The 26431-nt window shown below is 38.5% G+C and overlaps 1 protein-coding gene across 1 annotated transcript; it reads left to right on the top strand.

Moving 5' to 3' along the window:
* The first annotated feature begins 116 nt into the window (after window positions 1-116).
* Window positions 117-22525, top strand: Dis3 (DIS3 homolog, exosome endoribonuclease and 3'-5' exoribonuclease). The gene is made up of 21 exons (XM_051160906.1): window positions 117-496; window positions 1082-1239; window positions 3447-3640; window positions 4359-4432; window positions 6064-6231; window positions 7783-7947; window positions 9139-9252; window positions 9451-9588; window positions 10325-10471; window positions 11385-11501; window positions 11747-11848; window positions 13082-13146; window positions 13230-13314; window positions 15116-15243; window positions 16642-16728; window positions 17771-17927; window positions 19701-19915; window positions 20018-20186; window positions 20309-20467; window positions 21407-21529; window positions 22208-22525. Exons 1-21 carry the CDS (start codon window positions 269-271, stop codon window positions 22289-22291), a joined length of 2877 nt encoding a protein of 958 aa, XP_051016863.1. The 5' UTR covers window positions 117-268; the 3' UTR covers window positions 22292-22525.
* The last annotated feature ends 3906 nt before the right edge of the window (window positions 22526-26431 follow it).

Here is a 26431-nt window from a genome sequence, read left to right as displayed (position 1 = left end):
CTGGGCATTGAAGTCCAGAGGAAAGGCCCGCCCAGCAGTGGGTGGAAACCGCCCGCTCTGGACCAGTTGTCAGGAAGCTAACATTCATCAAACAAGCTCGGTGTTTTCTCGCGACATGAGCGTATGTATTAAGAGCTGGCGAGAAGAGGCGGAAATGCGAGGGGAAGCTTGCTGAAGGCGCCCTGGTTCCTTTAGCCGACGAGTTTCCGTCCGAATTGTGGGGCGGTCGCGATTCCTCCCTGGTCGGGATTCTACGCCGCGAGACAAGATGCTCAAGTCCAAAACGTTCTTAAAAAAGACCCGCGCGGGCAGCGTGGTGAAGATCGTGCGCGAGCACTACCTGCGGGACGACATCGGCTGCGGGGCGCCGGCTTGCTCAGCCTGCGGCGGGGCGCAGGCGGGCCCGGCCCTGGAGCCGCAGCCCCGCGACCAGGAGAGCAGCCTCTGCCCGTGGCCGCACTACCTACTGCCGGACACCAACGTGCTGCTGCACCAGGTGCGTGGGCCGGCGGGCCGCATGGTGACGAGGGGGCGTGGCATATAGGGACGCCTAGGACTGGGAGGCGGGTCCTGGGATGGAGAGACTAGTACCCGGGCCACCTTACTTTCCAGTTACCCAGGCCGAGGTACTTTTCCCTAAGGGTTGCATTATGTACTTATATATATATTTTTTCGGTTCTCGGAGTCGTATTTTCGGACACGTTAATTTTCTAACTCCTGGTGTCTCTTCTACTTTAGATTATAAGTGCCTGGAAGCTGGGAACCTGGGCTTATGTGGCTTCCAGATTGCGACCCCCAGGCAGCTTGTAAGTGCCTACGAACAAAAACTGTGTGGGCCAGTATAATTTATTTATTAATAGCTTTGATACTGCAAATTTAGTGGTCCGTTTATGGGCGCTTGTTTCAAGCCTACGGGGCCCAATGACAGTTGTCACTTTTTCTACCAGCAAAGTTACACTTTGGCCTGAAAGAGAATCAGTGTTTTAAACTGTGACGGGAATTTAGGCTTGACAGATAACTTATAAGTGAACACGGGGAAAAATGAACTTTTTTGCTTTTCTTTCTTTATTTTTTTTTAAAGATTGACGTTCTCGAGGACCCTGCCATCAGGAATGTAATTGTGCTACAGACAGTCTTGCAAGAAGTGAGGAACCGGAGTGCCCCCATATATAAGCGAATCAGGGATGTGACTCATAACCTGGAGAAGCATTTCTATACCTTCACTAACGAACACCATAAGTAAGTATCACAAAACCATAGGGTTACTTAAGTTGGAAATAAAGTGCCAGGGAGTAATTTATCAAAGCCAGTCTGCAGTGTCATGTGCTGTTTGATTGTTGGCCTGCTGGGTAAGGCTCAACTGAAGTCATTGAAGTCACTGTGTCAGTGAGGTCACATCTTAAACCGGCATCTACTAGTTGTAATAGTACTTTTATTTCTGAGAAATATTCCCTTTAAGTTGTGTGTATTGAGTTGAATGATAGAGTCTTTGGAGATGAGAATCATCTAGGCTCCTGCAATATTATATGAATAACAAATATAGGGTTAGAAATGTGTGCGTTTGTGAAAAAGAGTTTTATAATACAGACTCACGATTAATGAGTTGAGTTTAATATCTGACATCTGAGTATTGAAATTGAATTTTTTTAAAGATTTATTTATTTATTATGTATACAGTGTTTTGTACCGGAAGAGGACACCAGATCTCATTATAGATGGTTGTGAACCATCTTGTGGTTGCTGGGAATTGAACTCAGGACCTTTGGAAGAGCAGACAATGCTCTTAACCACTGAGCCATCTCTCCAGCCTCTGAAATTGAATTTCTAAAAACAGTTCTTTGTTATGAAGTTCATAACCTTTGAACACAATGTGTGCTCTCAGAATGTATGGGATTGCCTATTATAATAAGTAATTTACAACAGGCATCTTGGATACTTGAAGTCCATTTCTCAGCTTTGACATTATTAAGATGTTGAACTGAGTAGTATTTTGTTGTGTGAATTTATTTTATACATTGTAGGTGCTTAGCAGTATCTCTGGCTTGTGCTAAGTGTGTGCAAATAGATTCATCAGTTAGTCACAAGTTTAGTAATCCAAAATGTTTCTAGACCTTGTCAAGTGTACCACATTCTTACATCTTGAAAGGAAATTCTGCTCATGTACACACACACACACACACACACACACACTGAGAGTGAGTGTGTGTGTGTGTGTTTGTGTGTGTGTGTGTGTGTAAAAGTGCCAGTGGGCTGCTGATTCATTGCGTTTTCTTAAACTCCAGAAAAGATATCTCTTGTTTTTTAGGACCAAAAGGATGAGATTGTATGGAACATGTTCATCAGATTCCTGATGTGGGCTTAGCAGTTTTTTTGAGTTCAAGGGTTTTGAGTGGGTCTTAGCAGCATTGGACTAATTGGAAGACTTGTAGGACACTAAGCAAATCTCACTTCAGTTCCTCATGTTAAAACCAAATTCAAATTTTCTGACCATATCTTTCACTGATAAGCTTAGGTGTGTCAGCTTTGTAACCAGAGGATCCCTATGCAGAAGACTAGTTATGAATGTGACCAACACATTTGTAGATGCACAGAATTATGTTGCAGGTGAAAAGGCTGGGCACCCTGAGAACATTGTTAGGTATGGTTAGTGGGAGGGAATAAAGTACTACTAAAAATATGGCTTTAAAGCACACATGTAAAGAAGTGTGTCCGTGTACTTTTATATCAGGAGTATAGCCTTGCCTGTTCTACATTGCCTTTGCTGCATGTATTTAGTGTTTACCATGGGTAATTTACATGATTATCTATTGACTAGCCATTGAATCACACGACCATACATCTTCTAGTCAGTCACACTGTAGAGTTTAGTGTTACTCCATGGTTTGTTGAGTCAAGTTTTATTATCCGGTCTCCAAATTCTGTTAATCCTTTCCACCTAATAAACTATTATTTAACACCCAGTTTAAAGTATAAATTCTGGTCTTAACATTTTCTTTATGTCAAATGAAACTTTCTGAGACTGTATCTTCCCATTAATAACATATTTCTTCTCAAGAAGTTTGTTGTCCTAAAAACTTTAAAAGAATCCCATGGACTGTGAACATATAAATCCAAGGTAAATATGTATAAGCACTGATGTTTCACTTCAGTGGCTGTCAAACTTTTTTTTTTTTTTTTCAAGACAGGATTTCTCTGTGTGGCCTTGGTTGTCCTAGACTTGCTTTGTAGACCAGGCTGCCCTTGAGCTTACATTAATCTGCCTGCCTCTGCTTCCCAGGATTACAGGCATGTGCCACCATGCCCGGCCTGGCTGTCGAAAATTTATGTCCGAGAAGATTTTACACATCTTTGTTTCTACCGATTGACTTATTTCATGTTTTTCCTCTTTTTCTTTTTCCTTTTTTTTCCTTTTTTTTTTTTTTTTTTTTTTTTTTTTTAACATCTAGAGAAACCTACATAGAACAAGAACAGGGAGAAAATGCTAATGACAGAAACGATCGAGCCATTCGAGTGGCAGCAAAATGGTACAATGAACATTTGAAGAAAATGTCAGCAGAAAATCAGCTACAAGTTATCCTTATAACAAATGACAAGAAAAACAAAGAAAAAGCTGTACAAGAAGGGATACCAGCTTTCACATGTAGGTCTGAATGTCAGCGCTTCCATGCATGGCTCCAACTGTATACAGACACTAGGATCAGGCCAAATGTTCACGTGACTTATAACTTCACTGTCTTAATTTGATGTGATTTTTTACATTTAAAACAAATGTTTTAAAATTTTTAATATGTGCCAGGCGTGGTGGTGCACGCCTATAATCCCAGCACTCGGGAGGCAGAGACAAGTGGATCTCTGTGAGCTCAAGGCCAGCCTGGTCTACAAAGCGAGTCCAGGACAGCCAAGGCTACACAGAGAAACCCTGTCTTGAAAAACCAAGAAAAAAAATTTTTTTTTTTTTAATATGTGTGAATCTTTGACTTGCATGTATGTACATGTCAGAGGCAGGCATCAAAACCTTGAAGCTGCAATGAGGGTGCTTGCAAGTGGAATGTGGGTGCTGGAAACGGCAACCAGGCCCTCTGCAAGAGCAGCAGGTGTTCTTAACTGCCGAGGCACTTGTCTTTTTACATTTTAAATTTCTCAGTTGATAGTTTTGCCTCATTATTTGTAGTTGACACGGTAAAAATTCATGTGTGCTGGACCCATTGCTTCTTTCTGGTCATTATCACATCAGCAGAATGGTTTTTTGTTACGTTTATAAAAGATAGCAAGTGTGCTGTCAAAACAAGATATCCATGCTCTCTCATGCCAAGATGAAATTGGACATGTGAATTTAAAGACATTAACTTACTTTTCAGGTGAAGAATACGTAAAGAGCCTAACTGCTAATCCTGAGCTTATAGATCGCCTTGCTTGCTTGTCTGAAGAAATGGTATGTTTCTATGTTCTGTTTTGAAAAAAAATGAAAATAATAACTAGCCCTCTTGGGATCTCAGGCTTATAGTTACTAGATTTAAAAATTAGAACATGCTAAATGAGGAACAGAGTCAGATAAACAAGATAATTGTGATTGGCTAATTGAAATGTGGTTGCTAAATAAATAAGTTTTCTAAAATAGGGCATGACCTAGTACTCATTTGTTGAATGAAAAAAAAAAAAAAGCCAAAGACAAATGAATTCATGGGTCATTTGTGAATAATTTAGTAGTGTGATAAATAGTGGCCAACCATGCATCCAGCATGAAGCCTAGAAGAGGCGGGAAAGGAGACATCAGGGCATACAGACTGTTACAGGAGGGCACTATAATGGGAAGCAAGAATTCGTTCTGCTGGTAAAGTGATTTGTCGAGTGTTTAATAACAGCTAGTATAAAGCGTGAAGAGAGCCAATAGGGTTGAGCTCTCTACGTTAAATGTCAAGCTAAAGGAAATGAAGGGTATATAAAAGTGTGCTGGGCAGCAGAGGGCACTGTTCAGAGAGGTAATCTAACTGTAAGATTATAATGGCAATGTGTCAGGCTCAGAGGCAAGCACAGAGTTACTATAATAGCCAGTTTGAGAAAAACAAGAGGAGAAATTAAACTCTGATTTTTATGTTTATGTACACACACACACACATTTAGCAATAACTACACAATTATTAGAGAGCTGAGTGAACTATAATTGGAAGCATTCATAAAGTTCTTGGCTTGCTGCTTAACACATAGCTGTGGAAAATGTAAATGATGACTACTGAGGTTTTTTTAATTTATTAAAATTTTATCATAACTCACAAATAAAAAATATGCAGTGATGTTAACCAGACCCAACGCCTCAGTGGACTTCTGTACAGTTAGCAGCCATTCTGAAGCTGTGGCACTTCATGTGCTTTGCTTTGGTTTGGTTTTGGTTTTGAGACAGGGGTTCTCTGTGTAGCCCTGGTGGTACTGGAATCCGCTCTGTAGACCAGGCTGGCCTCGAACCCTCTGCCTCCCAAGTACTGGGATTAAAGCCATGTGTCAGCCCTGCCCTCATCAAATGGACTTTTAAGCACTTACCTGTCACTATCAAAAAACAAGAAAACATGACTCAAGTGTTTCTTACCTGGCTACAGTGATAGCGGTTACAGAATTAGCTATAGCCAATAGGACACCTGTTCTGTTTCGTTAACTGTTTTTTTCTCCTATCTTGTTTGTCTTTAACTAACTCCTTTACTAAACTAAAAGAATGCTAGAAGATACATGTTGGACTGGCCTTTTGGAATATATTTTTTGAGTACTTTAGTAACTAGTTATTGGTTGCATGTAGCTGCTTAAATGTAATTTAGATTTAAAAATACATTTTCTCAGCTGTATTACATATATATCAAGCATTCAAGAGAGTTTGTGCTCAGTGGCTACCATGTTGAACATCATTAACAGTATACCACTTTTATTACAGCAAGTTGTTTTAGTTAACAGTGGTCTGGAAAAGGTACCGCTCTGTTTCTTTAAACTCAATTGTGTATTTTATATGTAGATTTTTAACTTGTATGATACTCAAATGATACATTAAATAAACAGACTTTTGATTTGCTTATTTCATAGAATGAAATAGAAAGTGGAAAAATAATATTTTCAGAGCACCTTCCCTTAAGCAAGCTCCAACAAGGTATAAAATCTGGTTCATACCTTCAAGGAACATTCAGAGCCAGCAGGGAAAATTACTTAGAAGCTACAGTATGGATTTATGGAGACAAAGAAGATGAAAAAGAGGTGTGTAAATGCCTTTAAAAATTTTTTTTAATTTAATTTTTGTGTATGTGCATGTACATGCCTGCTCGTATGTGTGATGGTTAGAAAACAGCTTCTGGAGGAGTTGGTTTTCTCCTTCCAAAGAATAGTGGGTTCCAGGTATTGCACCTGTGGCAAGCCTAAGATTTCCTGCTGAGCCATCTGCTGGCCCCTCTGTAAATTCTTTATATACTAAATTACTTTGTACACATTAAAATTTTGTATGAGAACTTAAATTTGCCTCACATTTTATTTTATTTTGTTTTTGCCTCAAAGAACCATTTTGTTCTTTTCAAGACAGGGTTTTCTTGTGTAGCCCTGGTTGTCCTGGAATTCTCTCTGTAGACCAAGCTAGCCTCAAACTCAGACCTGCCTCTGTGTCCCTAGGGCTGTTATACTGATATGCACCAACACCACCCAGTGTTCATTTTTTATAGTTCATGTATGTATGTATGTATGTATGTATGTATATATGTACATGTGCGTGTGGAAGCCAGAGGACAGCTTGAGGTGATAGCCTTAGGCTTTTCTTTTGACTTAAGCTCACCAGTGGCCAGTCAGCTCTAGAGGTCCTTCTGTTGCCATCTGCTTAGGACTGGATGGCAGGCATGGGCCACCGTTCCCAGGCTGTATGTGAGCAATGGGCTTAAATTCAAACTTGGATGCTTGCAAGCCAGAGCTTAATGACCAGAACCATTTTTCCAGCTTACAAAAAAATCACTAGTACAATAAATCACTTTTCTGATACTGATTATTTAAAATTTTTCTACTAACTCACTTTTTAAGAGAACCGTCAAATACTGTAAAATGAGATATTTATGTTTTATGTGTCTACTTTTCATAAGTACCGGTTGCAGAACAAAAAGAGCTTCACAAGCACATGATAGCAGGTAGGAACTAGATTTTAGGAATGTTCGCTATTCATCAAGTTTGTCTAATTTTCACTTGGAGCATTTCACGTAGTCTTCTACCCAATCTGTGAAAGTTGTGTATTCATTTTTACTAATCAAGATATTGAGATATAAATAGTTTGATTTTCTGAACTGTTTTACTGCCATTGTTTATAGTGGAATCAAAAACAAAACCCATATTTCCTGAAGTGTTCTTTTTTTCATTAAAGTTTAAGAATTAATATTATGTAATGAAGAATAGTACCTTTACTTTTGTATTTTATTGTTAAAATGACTTGTGTGTGTATGTTTGTGTGTATATGTTTGTGTGTGTGTGTCCACATGATATGGATGTTTGAGTTGGGGGTGAACCTGTCAAAGTCTGATGGCGAAATCAAGGGCAACTTTGAGAAGTCAGAGCTCTCATTCCACCGCGGGCTCTGTGGTCCAGATGCAGATCAACTTGACTTTGCTTAGCATGCACTTTTACCCAATAAGTGTGATTCACCATTACTTTAAAATAGGAAAAGCATAGAGAAAGATATTTTATATATAGGAGTTGAACTATTGCCCTCTATTAGATAACATTTTCATTGTTCCTATTAAATATATTTGAACACATGCTGTTTGTTGGTTTACATAGATACTTGTACAAGGACTTAAACATCTAAACAGAGCTATTCATGAAGACATTGTGGCTGTGGAACTTCTGCCCAAGAGTCAGTGGGTGGCACCATCTTCTGTGGTTTTACATGACGAAGGTCAAAATGAAGATGACGTGGAGAAAGACGAAGAGAGAGAACTCATGGTATGAGAGAAAGCAAATTGTGGTTTTTCCTGCATTGTTGTACAATGTACTGTGCCATTGTTTTCATATTTATTGAATGAAACAATATGTGTGAATTTTTAAAACTTTTATTCATTTTTATATGTATGGGTATTTTACTTGGATGTATGCCTGTGCAACCTGTGTGTGCATTACCTTCAGAAGCCAGAAAAGAATGTCAGATCCCCTGGAACTGCAATTACTGAGTTGTGAGCAGCCCGTACTCTAAGCTACTGAGTCATCTCTCCCAAGTTCTGTACTTTGTTATATGCATAGTGGATCTCTTTTCTAAGTATACAAACGTGTCCTTTTAATGAAAGTTTACTCAAGTGAGTTTAAGTAAAATTCTTTGATTATGAAAGTGGAAGTCTGTTACATTTCATATATGATCTGAATTAATAAAACTTTTTTGCACTGTTAAAATTTCCTTAGAAGATGTTTTTCTGGATTTTTGCGTTTGGACATGATTACTTATCCTATTTTTACTAATGTATTTATTAGGGAGAATGAGTTATTTCTTCTATGTTATTAGGTCTTCTAGAAATGACCAGTTACTGTTTTTTGAGGATGTCACAATGTAGCAGGTGCAGCTCTTCTTTCATTAGTTACATTCAACTTTTTGAAGTCTTACTGTAACATTCATACAGAATCCTATGCTTTGTGATTGTTAGAGGTGTAATATTATAGGGTCTGTGTTTAGTGGCTTACATGATTTGACTTTTAGGATAAGATACACCTGTTAAAGATGAATTTACTTGGTAATGGATTAGACCCAACATGACATGTTCACTATAATAACTACATAGTTACTAATTAGTAACTACTTACACCTAACTAGATAATAAATCTTAGTCTCATAATTCCTAGACTTAGTGTGTTTTTGTCAGTAAATCCTTACATTAAATTGGAAAACTGAGTTTTGACACATTTATTCCGGTAAGTGCGTCTTGACTTAGCATTTATAGAGTGCTTCATTATTACAGAACAACAGTTAGCATTGTTCAGTTGGTATCCCCACGTCTAGAACTCTGAGGCATAAAAGTTCTGAATTCCATGTCATTATTTGCTACCTGAATGTAGTAGTGTCCATGTACATATTCTAATGTTGAAGAAAAATTAGTTCACTTTACATAGAAGAAAAATAACTGGAGATTTTTGCTTTTTATATTTCAGCTTAAGACTGCCGTAAGTGAACAAATGTTAAGGCCAACTGGTAGAGTTGTAGGAATAATAAAAAGGAATTGGAGACCATATTGTGGCATGCTTTCCAAGTCTGATATTAAAGAGGTAGGTAAAGCCTTTGTAACCATTGTTGAAAAATCATCACTGACTAGAACTCAGAGCTCTGCATTTGCCCGTCTTCCAGGTTTGGTGTGTAAACAGTCATTTCCCCTGGATTCAGGGATAACTCAGTGGGAGAGGGCTTGTGCATCATGTGCTAGGACCAGTGATTCATCCCAGGACTGTAATTTTTTTGTTCTCTAGTCAAGAAGACATCTCTTTACACCTGCTGATAAGAGAATTCCACGAATTCGGATAGAGACCAGACAGGCCTCTGCTCTAGAGGGACGGAGAATCATTGTCGCTGTTGACGGTTGGCCCAGAAATTCTAGATATCCAAATGTAAGCTTAAAATATCGTTTCTTTTCATGTTTAATTAAAAAGTTGTAACTAATGTTGTATTTTAATGAAAATATAATATTTTTATCTATACACATATTTCATTAGTACCTAGTAAGTAGGGTAGATAAGTTTCATCTAATTCCAGGATAAGTTATATGACTGCTTTTACTCAAATTGTCAAACAACCTTTACCAATAAGCTTTATGGAAAACGCATTTGGGCCAAATAAGTGTTAATCAAAATTTGAAGCTATTGCATTTAAGTACATTTTACATTGAAGGGTAAAGGAACTAAAACGTAAGCATTGTGGTCTAAGAACCAGGGCCTCAAAGGCAGTTGAAAGTCTTGTCATTTTCACCTTTAGTTTACTGAAGGGTTTTTCCTTGTTTGTTTGTTTGCTTGTTTTTATGTGTATGGGCATTTTGCCTGCAGGTATCTCTGTGTGCACAGTGTATGCCTGGTGCCCAAGGAGGCCAGCAGGGGCTATCAGCCCTGAAACTGCACGTTACAGATAGTTGTGAGCCATTGTGTGAGTGCTGTGGGTTGAACCTGGGTCCTCTGCAAGAGCAACAGTGTTCTTAACCACTGAACCACCTCCCCAGCCCCAAAGGGTTGTTTTTAGTATGTTAGAGAAAAATTTATCAGAGGTGGTACATAAAATGGTGGAAGATTTGGTATAATAGAATATAAATTAGTTGCAAAGTACACCATTTCTGATAATACCTTTTGATTTCAGGGACACTTTGTAAAAAATTTAGGTGATGTTGGAGAGAAAGAGACGGAAACAGAAGTTTTGCTGCTTGAGCATGATGTCCCTCATCAGCCTTTCTCCCAGGCTGTCCTCAGCTTCCTGCCAAAGATGCCCTGGAGCATCACTGAGAAGGTTAGCTGAGAATCACTCATAGTGACGTTATGGGTTCTGTTGTCCTTTCCCAGGGAGCTTCTGTTTCTCTGTTGTTGGTGTTGATGACTGCAGGCTAGCCCAGCATCTGCCCTGGAGTAAACCCTCAGCCCTGCTTTTCATTTTGGTTTCTCTTTTCAGTTGGGTCTCACTAAACCAGGTTGCCCAGGTTGGTCTGCTCTTTCTCCTCCCTCAGCCTCCCACTGAGTATTTAGGATTACAGGACTGAGTAGTCACCAGACCAGGATGTATCTTAATTTCCATGTTTTTAACTATGTAAAAATCATGGCTCCTTCACGTTTAACATTAGTAGGTGTTTATTGCCCTAAAGGTGGTGGATGGAGAATTCTCTAAAGGGAGAATGGCGCCTAAACATGAGGAGGCCTAAAGTGTTACCCAGCAGCCATCAGACAGTTTATACTCTTGAGCGTTTAGTATAGTACATGAGTAAAGTGCACAATCACAAGGACAAGCCACACATGGCAAAACATGTTCTTCTAAAGAGGCATCTACGCAATAACCATAGCCAGGTGTGATGAATAGTCTACAGTAGACTCCTTTCTGCTGCAGCTGGGAGGGTGTGGAAGTGTATTCCAAGAATGAAGTCACAAGACTCTTGTCTTATTTTCTTTGAGTTTTCTCATCAGCATTTAGAATTCTCACACAACTCCTTTTTTGAACCATGTTCTTACAGTTAGGTCTTCCACAAATCATGTGCTTTTTTAACTGAAAGGGGACCTTCCAGGCTGTAGAGGTAGTAGAATCTGTCAAGTTTCTCCATAACAGGGAAAGAGCTAACTTATTTTTATGGAGATACTTATTTCCTAAAAGAGCTGTACTGCTATTTTATTATTTGTCTTTTGTTTTGTTTTGTTTCTAACATGGTGTTTTCTAGGACATGAAAAACCGAGAAGACCTGAGACACCTGTGTGTTTGCAGTGTAGACCCTCCAGGATGTACCGACATAGATGATGCCTTGCATTGTAGAGAACTCAGCAACGGGAATTTGGAGGTATCTTTATTGCCTCAACACTTTTAGCTAAATGTGATTCAGTTCGAGGGTTCATTGCTTTTGGTCCTGGACAGAATATAAAAGTATAGCTGAAAAAACTAATAGTTATATGTGAAAGGTTTGATTTAGAAGTTGTGACTGAGTCCGTTTTCACTGTAGCCACATTTCTTCTCGTCTGAATTTCTTTGTAAGTCTGTTATTAATGATGCAGATTGACATTTTTTTTTCATTTTAATCTTTTTAAGGTTGGTGTTCATATTGCTGATGTTAGCCACTTTATCAGGCCAGGAAACGCGTTGGATCAAGAATCAGCCAGAAGAGGAACAACTGTTTATCTCTGTGAAAAGGTAAATGTGTTAAACTTAAAATCGTGTACTAGTCATGGCATTTCGCATTGGTTTGGTTTGATGGCCATAGGGTCTTGATGTATAGGCACTGCTGGCCTCAAACTTGATTCTCCTGCTTCATCTTCTGAAGGCTGAGCCAGGAGCTTTTGGCTTTGGTAGCAATCACAGTTTGAAGTAAACCTGTGGTATCTTTAGCTAAAAGAGCTGCATGGGTAAAGGTGTCCTAAGTCACAGAGCATATTGCGTTTTTTCGCCTGGGGCAGTGCGATAGAGTACAAGCATGAGGGCCTGAGGTCAGCTCCCTTCAGCCAAATAAAAACTGTGCCGCATGCGTAATCCTAGCATTGGCGACTCCCTGAAGATCACTGCAGCATCACCAAATCAGTGAAGTTCAGGTTCAGTCACAGACCTGTCTCAAAAAAGACAGTGGAATGTCATCAAGGAAGATGCCTAATGTCACCTCTGGCCTCTACATCCTGAACATGTATATTTGCTACTCTCAAGTGAAAAACAAAAATTGTGGTTTGCTGTGTTTTACTATACAGTGTTCCAAATAACATTTACATGTAGTTGATAGGGAATTGGGGGTGGGGGGTGGGAGGCAGGCAACTACAGAGATGGCTCAGAAGTTAAAAGCACTGCCTGCTTTTTCACATAACTTAGGATCAATTCCTAGCATCACCATGGTGGTTTACAACAGTCTGTTCCTCCATGTCCAGGGGCCTCTGTAGGCACCAGACATGCTCGTGTTGCATAGAAGTATATGTAACCAAAATGTTTATACACATAAAATGTAAAAAGATCCTTTAAAGTATGGTCTTTCATAAACCTATATAGACTAGGAGATGAGATGGGGAAAGGTTCAAAGTATACCATACGTCTTTTCCTCAAAAGTTTATTTCTTCCTCTTATTTTTAAGTCTATTTAGCTTTGGTTTAGAAGTGGGAAAAGCTCTTAGCTCTTAAGGGTCTGTAAGTTAGCTAGTACCAGAAATTTGGACTTTGAGAGGGCAGGTAGGGAGACTGAAGTCTCAGTCACTGGCATGAATGTCACCCTTCCTGCCTTCTGTAACAATTTTGTGTCTTTTCCTTCAGACTTTGTCATATTCTTAATTCTCTAGTCAAAAAGACCAAAATAGACCCCTTTCCCTGCTCACCTGATGCTATTTGTAGCTAGAAATTATGATGTCTGAGTGTCCCTGAGTAACCTGAGATCTGCTGTCATCTCTTCCAGAGGATTGACATGGTTCCAGAGCTGCTTAGCTCTAACTTATGCTCCTTAAGATCCAACGTTGACAGGTATTTCTGCATTGTTTTTATGACTGTCTTGTTGACTCTATTAATTGATTCCATAAACAAATACCATCTTTTTTTCCCTGAAGGTTGGCATTTTCCTGTATTTGGGAAATGAATCATAATGCTGAAATCTTAAAAACAAGATTTACCAAAAGTGTCATTAATTCAAAGGTTAGTGTTATGATTCATTTCTGACATTTCAAATTTTTGGTGCTTTGTATCATTACTTAGATATTTTTGAAAAAGTTGAGTTCTATAAGATTAAAATTTCCCAGTACTATAGCAGTCCCTAGTTTGTTCCAGAATTTAAAATTTAATTATTGATGTTATCCAGAAATTTTGTAGTAATTGTCCTGTATTTAGGAACTTCAGATCCTATATAACCTCAACTAAAGGGCTTTATGCTGTAACTCAGTAACCCTAGTAATTGAGGTTATTCCTACTTAAAAATATTAGAATTTGAAAAGTTAGCATATGCATCATGGACACCATAAATATAGTTAGATTCCAGTAGAACTAACCTGAAATTATATTCAAACAGGACGGAGGCAGTTTTTTATTTTTGTGCCTTTCCCCATAGTCTCTTACAGTCCTCATTTTGTGCTAAACAGTTCTCCAAGGTTTGCCCTTTTTCTTGTAATGATGTTTTCAGAAAGTTGTCTGGTTTTTTTCTTCAAAGCTAGTACTACTCAGTTCTGATATTAGAAAGTACTATTAGCCAGCACATAGTGATACGGGAATTATTTTTTTCAGTGCATTGAGGTTATAGTCCTCTGAGACATTTTTGTTTGTTTTTTGAGACAGGGTTTCTCTGCATGTAGCCAGACTCAGAGATCTGCCTGCCTCCCCCTCACGCCCCAGTGCTGGGATTAAAGGCATGCACCACCTCCACCCAGCTGACATAGTTTGTTTTTAAAAAATTATGTAAATTAAAATTAAAAATTAGTGGACATATAAGACATTTTTCTAGAAAGGGAATTCTTAGCCCTTAGTAGATAACGGTCTTCCTAGAAACATGATTTAATCTGTATTATCCGCAAACCGTTATGCGGTGTATGAATTTAATTATAAAGCTACTTTGATATTTTAATATGAAAAAATAGTAGTGTTCCATCTGGACAGAAATGGGAGCAGAAGCAGCTATTTCCATATTTGGGTTATCTGTTTCTAGAGGTTGCTTTCAGTTTTTATCATTTTCACCCCAACATTTTAGGGTCTGCTTTGTTGGTTAGTTAGTGTCCCATGAAATACATCTAGACTCTTCTTACTTGCCAGGGAGTAGAGAAGAAATAACCCTTTGCAACGGGTTTCAAAGAAGTCAGAGCCTGCCTTGTATTTAATTCCAGTATTACCTAAAAATACACTAGTTTAAATGAACAAGTATTAAGAAAACTGCCATTTTCCTTGATTTTAATGGAAATTTGCTTGTTATATAATGAATGGCTGAGTTAAAAAGCAAACTAGAAATCGTAGGTGTAAAGTTAACAGTTGCTGTAGATTTCTCTTACGACTTATTTTATGCTTCCTGACAGCGTGGCTGCCTATCTTATATAGTGGGAGTGAGATGAAGTAATCCAGTGTAGAGGCGGGCGGAAGGCTGAGTGTATAAAATGCTTCCTGCGCAAACCTGAGGACCCCAGTTAGGATTCCCAGAAGTCACTTACAACTGGACTTCGTGTTTACATGTCTGTAATCCCGGCGTGCTCCTATGGAGATGTAGGAGGCAGAAACACAGGAATAACCACTGAAAGCTCATGGACCATGTCCTCCTTTTCAAGCAGTGTATGACAGAGACCCTGTCTTGAATGAGGAAGAGGGAGAACTGGTGGTACCTCTGACCACCACACGTTCCCGGTGGGATGTGTGGCCAGTGTTAACACATGCATCTACGCACACATGTAAAGTATGGTTCAATAGTAAATACGTGTTTATCAGCTATAAGAATTATATTAACCCAAGGTTTCCTTCTTAGGCTTCTCTTACATACGCTGAAGCACAGATGAGAATTGATTCAACAGCCATGAAGGATGATATTACCACGAGTCTCCGTGGACTAAATAAACTAGCTAAAATTCTTAAAAAAGGAAGGATTGAAAAGGGGTATGTTCTAAACAGATCTACTAAGACATGCCTTAATTGATCAGTTTCGATGTTGCGATCACATTTGGCTTCTTTAGAGTATTGTTAGAGCAGTGATTAATTAGCTGGTAGGCTACACTTAACAGATTCTTGTCATGGCATTTTCCTAACCCTAACAGGCACAGGAGAAGGACTGTCACCTTGTTGGAAAGAAGCGGTTAAAAGTAGCTTCAGTCTTGAAAGCCTGCTGTAAGTGGCAGCCAAGTACAAGATCCTTTCAGGGATGGCTCCCTTGGTTCTCAGTGCATCTTCATAGTGCCACAAGCTGGTCTAAAAAACAATGTTTTTGTTGGTAATGCAAATGCCTCTGGACTAGTCATACAGAGTGCCTAATGTAAGTTCCTGAAGATTAGCACGTGAGCATCCTTACTTACTCCTACCAGCCACAGAATAATGCTCAGTAACCATGTGTAGCCAGTGACTACCATATTTGAACAATTAAATACAAAATTTAAAATTCTTTACAGACTAGGTATTTGCAGGAAAACACTTATCAAACTAGAGTAAAGCTACTGTTCAAGCTTGTCACTTAAGGATAAGGTTTAAGTGTGTGTGTGTGTGTGTGTGTGTGTGTGTGTGTGTGTACATAGACGCACACATTTAACTTCTCCATGATTGTCGAACCTTATTAAAATATTTCCAGGCCATGCTTAGTGGCACATGCCTTTAATCCCTGTATTTAGGAAGCAGAGGCAAGTGGATCTCTGATTTCTATTCCAGGGCAGCTTGGTCTAAATAACCAGTCCAAGTCTACCCAAGGCTAAAAGTAAGTCTGTCTCAAAAAACTGGAAAACAAAACAAAAAAACCCAGCAACCAAAGCCCAGACTTTCAGGTTGATTTGGAACTTGATAAAAGTAGCATCACATCTAAAAAAAAAAAAAAACTTAAGATTTCTGTATGTGACCTCGTGAACGCTTTACAAAGGAGAAGTAGTCAATTGATTAAGAACCACACATAACTCTTAGCATAGTGAATTTGCAGACCTGTAGCCGTCTAATGTGAAGAGCTCCTTATGATGGTTCAGTGGTGGTAATTTTATCAGTCTCCACTTGGTTGCCTATGCATCGTCTCTCATTAATCTATTAAGAGCTGGTCTTGTCCTCTCCATCACTGCCCATTACAATACATTGGTTTCCATGAAAATGAAATACTGATGGTTTGCCTGTACTTTTAGCTGCTTTTTAAAAAGGTGCTTGCAAATTTATATAGTTTAATAAAAGCCTTTATGTGAAAATAGAATATGAAACTTAGTAGGTGGTCATAAAGCCTTCATAAGAAAAACTCTTACGTACTTACACACTCATTAGTATTTCCCCTGCCCTTGGCTCATCTGACCAGCTTCTCTTCTTTTTCCTCAGGGCTTTGACTCTATCTTCTCCAGAAGTCCGATTCCACATGGACAGTGAAACTCACGACCCAATAGATCTGCAGACCAAGGAGCTGAGGTATGTGGTTTTTTACAAATGCATACTAACTATTGATTTTAAATGTAATGTCTGGTGTAGATACTAATCACCAGGGCATGTGTACCCATGACAGTTGTTACGGTTAGTATATCTGTGAAACTTCTTGGCTTGTGAACTAATTTAGCTTTTCTCATATAAAATTGGGAGAGGATAGTATAAAGAGTACAATTAGAAAAGATTCGACCACAGACAGAATTCTGCCTAAAACAGGGCAAGCTTGGATGCAGGCAGAGTCGATGGCCAGACTCAGTCAAGACAACGTAAGCAAGTCCTCAATAGTTCCTGTCTCAACAAATATGTCTGTCAGATATAGGGGGCCAAAAGGCTAAAGATGATGCTCCAACGTTTAGAGAGTTTTGGGTGACTGTTCAGGCAGCAGACTGTCTCTGTCATTTTCACATTGTGGAAGCTGCTAAACTGCACTTTGTGTCTACTTGGGTAATCAAGTTTATTCCTTTTCAAGTCTCTGATGGGGTTGAAGACCAGATAGTTTAGTTTTACAATTAAACTTAGTTGTTTAGGGGTGAAAATGTTTTTAGGTCTAGATAGATGTTTTAAGTTGATAAATATGAGATATGATAGATATTGATTTACATTCAGAATTTTAGACTCACCAAGATAGGAAAGATGTTTTCTTCAATGTTGCAAAATACAAATAGCCAAAACACTATGAATGTAACATTTATATAATTCCTGATTGTCTTGTGGTTCTTCTTGCTATAGGTAGTTTATTGTATATATGTGTAATAATATAAATGTATATGTAAAAAAGGAAAAACAATTAAAAATAAAGAAAAGATTCAAACATTGAGATTTACCCAGGAGAGACACAGTTAATAGACTGTTAGTATAGAAGCTGAGACATGAAAGAACCAAGGTATTAAAAATAGGTGTCTGCTGCATGGGAATGCTTTCGCATAAGAAATGTTTTCATTATCACTAGAAAAGTTCACTTGTGACTAAATTTGATGATAGCTGTCTTAGCTTCACTTTCCTTACTGAATGTTTTTCTGACTGACAGAGAAACAAATTCTATGGTGGAAGAATTTATGTTACTTGCAAATATTTCTGTGGCAAAAAAAATTCATGAAGAATTTTCTGAACATGCTCTGCTCCGAAAACATCCAGCTCCACCTCCCTCCAATTACGAAATTCTTGTTAAGGCAGCTAAGTCCAAGGTAAAGATTAATGACTGAAAAGTAATGTGTATTTGTATTGTAATCTATTACACTGAAAAAATTAATACTCAGGTTTTCATAAAATTTCACTTGCTGTAAAACATATCAGTAGTTCTTTTTATATTAAAAAATGTGGTTTGGGGTATGGACATTCCTTCTTACATACACGTAGACACCAGCTACATCTTAAACTCCTGTATGTCTAAGAAGGAGTGCCCAGTCCTGAAGCTAAGTGATTTAAACTAAGTTATTTACAATATCCTAGACATTGTATGCTTTCATCTCCTTTTTATAAATGGTATCCGAGCTAGCTTTTTGTCTACTTGAAATCACCTGAGAGTAAGGAACAGTTGAGAAAATGCCTCCATAAGATTGGCCTGTTGCCAAGCCATTGCACATTTTCTTGATTAATGATTTGTCTCAGCCCATTGTGCTTGGTGATACTCCTAGGCAGGTATAAGAAATCCAGCTGAGCGAGCTATGGTTAGGAGCCAGTAAACAGTGCCCTTCCATGGCTTCTGCTTAAGTCTCTGCTCTCAGGTTCCTGTCTCGAGCTCCTGACTTGACTTCCCTGCATGATAAACTGTCATATGGAACTGTAAGCAGAAATAAACCCTTTTCTTCCCAAGTTTCTTTTTTTTGTCTATGGTATTTTTTTCACAGTTATAGAAACTCGAAGACGAATGGCTCCTGTGAATAGCTTTTAGAGATTTACAGATAACTTGTTTCCTCTTTAGTCCAATCAGTTCCGCTATCTGCATCATGCCCATACAAACGAAGGCTATTTATAACATACATTGAAAGGGGGACATTTTTTTCAGCCCTTTAAATTCCTTTGTCTGGGTACTGGACATCTCCTCTCTTTACTCTTACATATTTAGGGTTGGCGTGGCGCTAGCTTACTTTGGTTTCCTTGGATCTTGTGTTGCCCCTTCTTCCTATTGCAAGCATGGAAGGAATAGCGTTGCCTCTCTTGACATTACTCGAATAGTACGATACGAGTTTGTGATTTTATAGTGCACTTAGGCCATCTTTATCCATCGAGACTGGCTCAGTCTCCCAGCCCTGAGGTCACTGTATGTCGGGGGATTTTCTGTGGTTGACTTATTTCTTACCAAGGCATGGGTAAAGGCAGGAGGAGTCGGTGTTCTGTCTTGTTAAGGTAGAGTACCGCAGCTCAGTTTGATGCACTGGAATATTGTTGTTACTTCCTTTTACTTCTACTTCCAGTTGAAGGAAAATACCAGCAGACATACCGAAAAGTATCCAATTCTGCTTTATTTTCGTTACCATGTCAGATTAGCAAGCATAAACTGGACTATGAGAAAGAAATGGCATCATGTTCTTCTCTCCCTTGTAACTCTCCCAAAGTCTTAATATTTCAGGACTTTCAAATGCATTTAGGGTGTCTCAAGCTTTAATGCTGCACAAAACAATCATTTTTTTATTTTAAAGTTATTTTTAGTGTCCATACTTAATGGATACAATGTATGAACTCATGCCATCTGTACATAAACACTCTGTGTTTATTTGATCTGTTTATATTTTAAACATAGGATGCTAATTCTGGCTGGGCATGTTAGTGCTGCATGCCTTTAATCCCAGTGCTTGGGAGACAGAGGCAGGCAATCTCTGGGTTCCAGGCCATCCAGGGCTACATAGTGTGACTGTCTCAAAGAGACAGAGAGGGATAGGGGGAGGAAGGGGAGGGAGGGAGGACGGAGGGTACTGCTAGTTTTGAAATGTTTCATTGATGCTTCCTTTTATTGACAGAATTTGGAAATTAAGACTGATACAGCCAAGTCCTTGGCTGACTCTCTGGATCGGGCTGAATCCCCTGATTTCCCATACCTGAATACTCTACTAAGGATACTGGCCACTCGCTGTATGATGCAAGCTGTCTACTTCTGTTCTGGAATGGATAATGACTTTCATCACTATGGCTTAGCCTCCCCAATATACACACATTTCACTTCTCCCATCAGAAGGTATTGTGTTACCCACACAAAAGTAGATGGAAAATAGTTAATTTTAATTTAGAAAACTTAAAACTAGTTTGCCGTCATTCTTATTTCACTTTCTGTATGTAGATATGCAGACATAATTGTTCATCGGCTGTTGGCTGTGGCTATTGGGGCTGATTGTACTTATCCAGAGTTGACAGACAAACACAAGCTTTCAGATATATGTAAAAACCTCAATTTCCGGCATAAAATGGCTCAGTATGCTCAACGTGCATCGGTAGCTTTTCATACCCAGGTACTTGCCTTTTGTCTGTAGTGCTAGGAGTGTGAAATTTTGTTCATTTCGTATTGATTTTCAGAATTATGTTTTTTAATTTCAAAATAAGACATCTAACAAGATTATATGTTATTTTATAGTTGTTTTTCAAAAGCAAAGGAATAGTAAGCGAAGAAGCCTATATTCTCTTTGTAAGGAAAAATGCAATTGTGGTGTTAATTCCAAAGTATGGCTTAGAAGGTACAGTGTTTTTTGAAGAAAAAGATAAACCAAAGCCACGGCTTACTTATGATGATGAGGTAAGGTATTGCTGATCCTTGTTATCCTGGGAAGGAAGGCATGTTTTATTTGAAAGTTGGCAAACTATAGCTATAAATTGTTAAAACTTCACTGTATTTGCATCCTAAATCTCAAAACATATGCCACAAAATTCACATTTCATCAACCAAACTTTGGTACCACTCCCAGATATTATCTTATTTCTTCCTTCATGCAACTGACATTCCTTTTACATAGAACACAAAGTTAAACAGATAAAGGAGTAACTATCACTTAGGGGAAGAATTTTTTTTTTCAGCTTTCTTATATTTTAATCTCCTACACTTTCTACTTCACTAATTAGAATTACATTTCTTAAGAAAGCATTTAAGGGCCAGAGAGATGTCTCAGTGGTTAAGAGCACTGACTGTTCTTCCGGAGGTCCTGAGTTCAATTCCCAGCAACCACATGGTGGCGCACACCATCCATAATGAGATCTGGTGCCCTCTTCTGGCCTGCCTGTGTATATGCCGGCAGAATACTATATACGTAATAATAAATCTTTTTTAAAAAAGTATTTAAACGGTACATACATGTACACTGTGTTCCTTTACTACAAACAGCTAAGTCATTAAGATAAGTGCATGCATATTGGGATGAAGTATGCACATAAATAGAGACTATATTTAAGACTATTAGAGTGATGTGTTTTTTTAATTGAATACCTAGGTGCTTATATTGTTTTTTATTCTTTGAAAATTTCATACATAAATCCTGATATGTATACATCTTCATCTTATCCACCCCTCTTCCTCTAACTCTCTCCAGAGCCAATTTCATCTCCCTCCCAACTTCATGTCCTTCTTAACTGGGAAGTAGTTAAAATTGAAACTTTAAAAATAACTATGAAGGTAAGCTAGAAGCAGAATTGAGAGTCAAGTTTAAAAAATAATATCAATAAAATGCTTTCTTTTTTCAAGATACCATCACTCAGAATAGAAGGTACAGTGTTTCATGTGTTTGATAAAGTTAAAGTGAAAATCACATTAGATTCATCAAATCTTCAACATCAGAAAATCCGCATGGCCCTTGTAGAACCACAGGTGAGACCAAATTTAATGTATATTTTGTGAGAGTGATCTAGTCATTAAGTAATGTTCAGATCTTAGGTAATCCGACTTTCCAGTTCACCTAGATAGACCATTGGATGCAGGAATCAAGATTCTAGAGGTCTCCAGTGTCAAAATCTAAGACTACTCAGTTTCCTTGCTTACTCCTTTACTCTAGTTTTATAATATACACGTTACGTGTAGTTGCTTCAACTAAGATGCTGGTTTTTGGTTGGTTTGTATAGCCCTGACTATTCTGGAACCTCCTGTGTAGGCCAGGCTAAGATCATGGTTTTTAAACCTTTTGGCTTTTGATGTTTGTTGTCTACTGCATAAACCTACCAGGGTAAAAAGACATGAGGAACAGCTGTAGATTACAAACACACTGCCCAAATTGAAGCTTCTGTAGAATCTGCAGTGATCTTCCTGTCTATTGTAAGTGCTGAGATTGCAGGTGTGCACCGCCATACCCTGGAACAGCTGTTCACTTGAGACCGCTGGCATACTTGTGAACTTACTTTCTGTGTAATTGTGCATGTTGCTGCCCTCTCCATCTCAACTGGAAAATCTGTATAAATTTGAAAATGATATCGGTAAAGGGGAAAGTGAGACAAAAATCTATTTCTTATCTGATGCTTCATCACTTTATTTTTCCTGTTTGCACTGTTTTAGATACCAGGAATAAATAGTCCTCCTGATGTTTCAGACATGGATCTTAATGGACCAGAGGAAAAGAAGAGGAAACTTGAGAAATAGCTACATTCAACAGAAAACTTAAAAGACTGGTTACCTTAGACAACAGCAACAAAATTGAAAGCAAACTTAGAAGCTCATGTGTGTGATAGCTTTTAAATACATTTCAATAATTTTAAGAAATTTGCATTTTTATTGAGTTGCTGACTGAATCTTTTATAATACTGTGCTTCTGCAACAACAATTATGCAGAAACATTCATTTGACTATCCATCACTTCCATGGTGACAAGAGCAGCTTCAGGGATCTGTGGTGGTCGTTTACATGGAGCATTCATCTGTTCATTGAAGAGCAGATTAATTTTATATAAGTACCTTAATATAGAAAAACCTGTCAATTGCTGACGAAAATAACATTTTAGAAGCAAAGAACAAGCCTTTCTAAATCTTAGGCTGTCAGTGTTTGGCATTTCATCTTTTTGCCATTTTAATTTGCCAACTTACAATACTGTGTTCATATATTTTGAAAAGCCTTCTGTACTTTCCTAGTGTTCCTCAAACAGTTGTGAATGTTTCAAGATTACAGGAAAACAAAAGCTGGGGTACCCTGGCCTGAGTGGGAACATCGTGGTTTTTGTTGCTAACGGGTGGTAAATTTGAATATATTTATCCCTAATCCTTGTTGCCCATGTTTGCAGCCCAGAGCAAGTAGGTCTGCTTCCTTACAAAACAGATAATGGCTTGTGAATTTTAATATGTCCAGTTATATAGGAGGAATTGTAGTAAAGACATAGTAAAAGAAACAAATGGGGGCTAGAGAGATGACTCAGCGGAAAAGAGCAATTACTGTTCTTCCAGAGGACCCGGGTTCAATTCCCAGCACCCACATGGCAGCTCACACCTGTCTGTAACTTCATGACCTGACACCCTCATGCAGACATTCACATAGGCAAAACACCTATGCACATAAAAAAATGAATAAATACTGAAAAAAAAAAAACAAATGAAGTCTCATTTGGTGTGCCAGGTTGACTACTTGTCTTGCAAATTTCAGACTAATGATTACATTGGTATACTTAGGAATATTTTAACATTAAACTTTTCTACCTCGGTTTCCACAACTTGTATAGAGTAGGAATGGGCTGACAAATCCCCAGGTATATGTGGCTATCGCTACAGGTTTTACAAACACACAGGCATGCAGAACTGTTGATATTCCCAGTGACCTTTTACTGTGGAAAACAACTATGCATTAAGGTGGAACATGATAGATCTGCAAAAAGATAGTCTTTAGTGTTTGGTCCAAATAAAATGGATCGATTACAGTAGAGTAGAAGGCAGCAAACCTTGTTCATAAAGGCCACAGCATTTCAGACTGTTGGCCTAACTGGAGCACAAGTCTTCTCTAATTGTAATTTATAAGCAGCCAGACAACAGTATGTAAACAAGTATATTTATGTTATTGGGGGTTGTGTGGGGGGATCATTTACCCAAGGAAAAAAACATCTTGAGCTTTGGCCGCCAACCACTGAAGTTCTTTTGCTATTAAGTTGGGCTTGTAACTCAGTGATGTAATTATTGCTTAGTATATGCAAGGATTTGATCTACTGTAAAACTCAAGACAAGTGTTTGCCAGGTGCTAGAAAGATGACTCAGCATATACAAGTAAGCACTGGCCACTAGTGCAGAGGACCTGGGTTTGATTCTCAGCACCAACATAATGGCTCTTAATCTATAATTCCAGTTCTAGGGGATCCAATACCACTTCTGCCTCCTGCACTTGACAGTACACAGAAATATATGAATATGGGCAAGAATAAAACTTAAAATGTTAAAAACTACTTGCCATAGTTTACGTGATGTAGGTTCTGGGGATCATTTCACGCACTTACAGCAGGTCCTTTACCCATGGAGAAGCATTTCCCCAGTCCTCATGTCTGTTATCCAGAGTGGTTTTAATAAGCACAGGCTTTAATCTTGAAATTATGACTAAAACCCTATGTTTCCGAAGGACTCTTAAGCTTTAAAATGTTTTCATTAGGGCCAGTCATGAAGCTAAGCAGGTTACACAGAACATGGTCAGCCTCCCAGTGTCCAGGCTGTGCATCTCCAGATTGGAAGTACTTGGGTTAAAAAAAAAAAATGCATCTGTGCTGAATGTGTTTACACATTTTTACTAGTATTTACCCAAATAACTATTATTTCATTCTAGTTGTTATAGTAGATATAAGTAATTTGAGAGGATTTGAACTTTATATGCAAAGACTATGACATTTAATGAGGGGCATTAACATCCATTTTTTTTTTTTTTTTTTAAATCCATGGACAGTTTTAGAACTAATTCCCCTTGGAATTGAGGGTGACTGGATTGCACATGAAACTCAAAGCAGGCAGGTGAGAAAACACCTTTGGTTCTCACATTCTAGAGACTGAAGCAAGACTGAAAGTTCAATGCCAGCTTAGGCTAATTTCTGAGAATGTTTCCAAACCAACTCAAAGAGCCCTTTAGGACTGCTATTCCTGCTTAACAGGTGAAAGGTGAAGCCCAGATCAAGGAGCGAGATGAGTTATTTCAGTCTAGGTTGTAGGAAGCTGGAAGGAGGCGGCACCCAGGGAGCAGTCAAGGGAGCTTCTCCAGGAGGTCTCCTTAACAAATTTCCTCTTGCTGTAGGTGGCCAAGGCTCTTGAGTGGGTCCTCTGCCCTCCCTTCACCCCACAACTAGGGCCCCTCACCCCAACCCTCCCTTTCCTTGATGTGCAGAAAAAGCTGGGCATTAGCCTAGATCCTCACTTTACATGCCAAAGTGTTGAACAGCCCTTCAAGGCTGCTGCTTTGATGCTTTGAAAAAGAATGGGTGGAATGTGCATATGGAATTGGCGCTTCGTAGGCTAAAGAGTGCAAGGTTGAATTTGAAGGGTTTGAAGAGTGTTTTCTTCAGTACAAAACAAAGCAAATGAGTGACATCAATCGAGAAAAGCTAATCAAGGAGGGGACATAGACTCCTCCACCTCAGCCTGAGCAGAGTAGCTGGAGGCTGCTATTCATGCTGTTTTCCACTGGAAAGAATATTTAATCAATGTGTCTTCATCAAGTATGTAAAAATGAAGGATTACTCAATCCTAAAAATAATTTAAAACTTGGAAGGTAAGCTGGGTGTGGTGGGCACACACACCTGTAATCCCAAAAGGCAGGCAGTCTCTGAGGTCAAGGCCAGCCTGGTCTACAAAGCCAGTCCACGACAGTCAAGGCTACACAGAGAAACCCTGTCTCGAAAAACCAAAAACAGCAAAAATCAAAACAAAAACCCTGGAAGGTAGCCAGGGAGGCTGTTCTTAGACACCAAATTCATTTTTAATAAACTTATAATACAGATAAACTTATATTAAACTGTCCAGCCAACTTTCAGTGTGTTACAGCAGGTAAGATAGAAGCACTGTGTGTATGTGTGTGTGTGTGTGCGCGCATGCAGATTAAAATTAGCAGTAAGCATACTAAAGATGGAGTACCGTGCCAAATCAGGATGAAAATGACATAAGTAAATCTTCATTTTTCTAGAACTAATGAGGCATTTTAAGTATCTCAGTTTTTAAGAGATAAAATACAAAAACAGTCTTTGATACTTTCAAACACATTATATCCATCTTTCTCTAATTCAGATTTTTAAAATGTTATTTGACTTAGTTATTTTTCTCAGTTGTTTCTTCATAGTTCTAAGCCCTCCACTGTCTCCCAATGATTATGATTCTCCCATGTTCTGCTCATCTCCCTAGCCAAGCTTAGAGGGAGGCCCTGCCCTAGGAATGGTGGTGCATGTTACTGGGGCATCCTGTACTCACCCCATAGATGGCAACATACAGGATGGGGCCAACTAGCACAGTTCTAGCATTTATATTTAGAATATTAACTACAGCAGTTATACCAAGAACCAAGTAATTTCCCCAGAAAGTGACATTTTTAAGGAGTCCATTTTACATCTTTCTACCTTCTGGAAGTTTTATATCAAGATTTCCTTCATACAGTTTTCATGTAACAATATAGAAATTCACTTTTAACATTTTACCTGTGTTCCAAGAACTGCTAAATTCAGGACTATAACGCAAAGTTTTAACAAGTGGTTTCATTGACCCTGTAGAAACCATCAGCTTTCGTTTTTTTTGTTAAACAAACCAGTCAGAGCAAATATAAAAATATTTATTGATTTTA

Source organism: Acomys russatus, chromosome 18, assembly GCF_903995435.1.
Source record: "Acomys russatus chromosome 18, mAcoRus1.1, whole genome shotgun sequence".
Classification (NCBI taxonomy): domain Eukaryota; kingdom Metazoa; phylum Chordata; class Mammalia; order Rodentia; family Muridae; genus Acomys; species Acomys russatus.
Note: the sequence above shows the minus strand (reverse complement) of the source record. Positions and strands in the feature narration are given on the sequence as shown.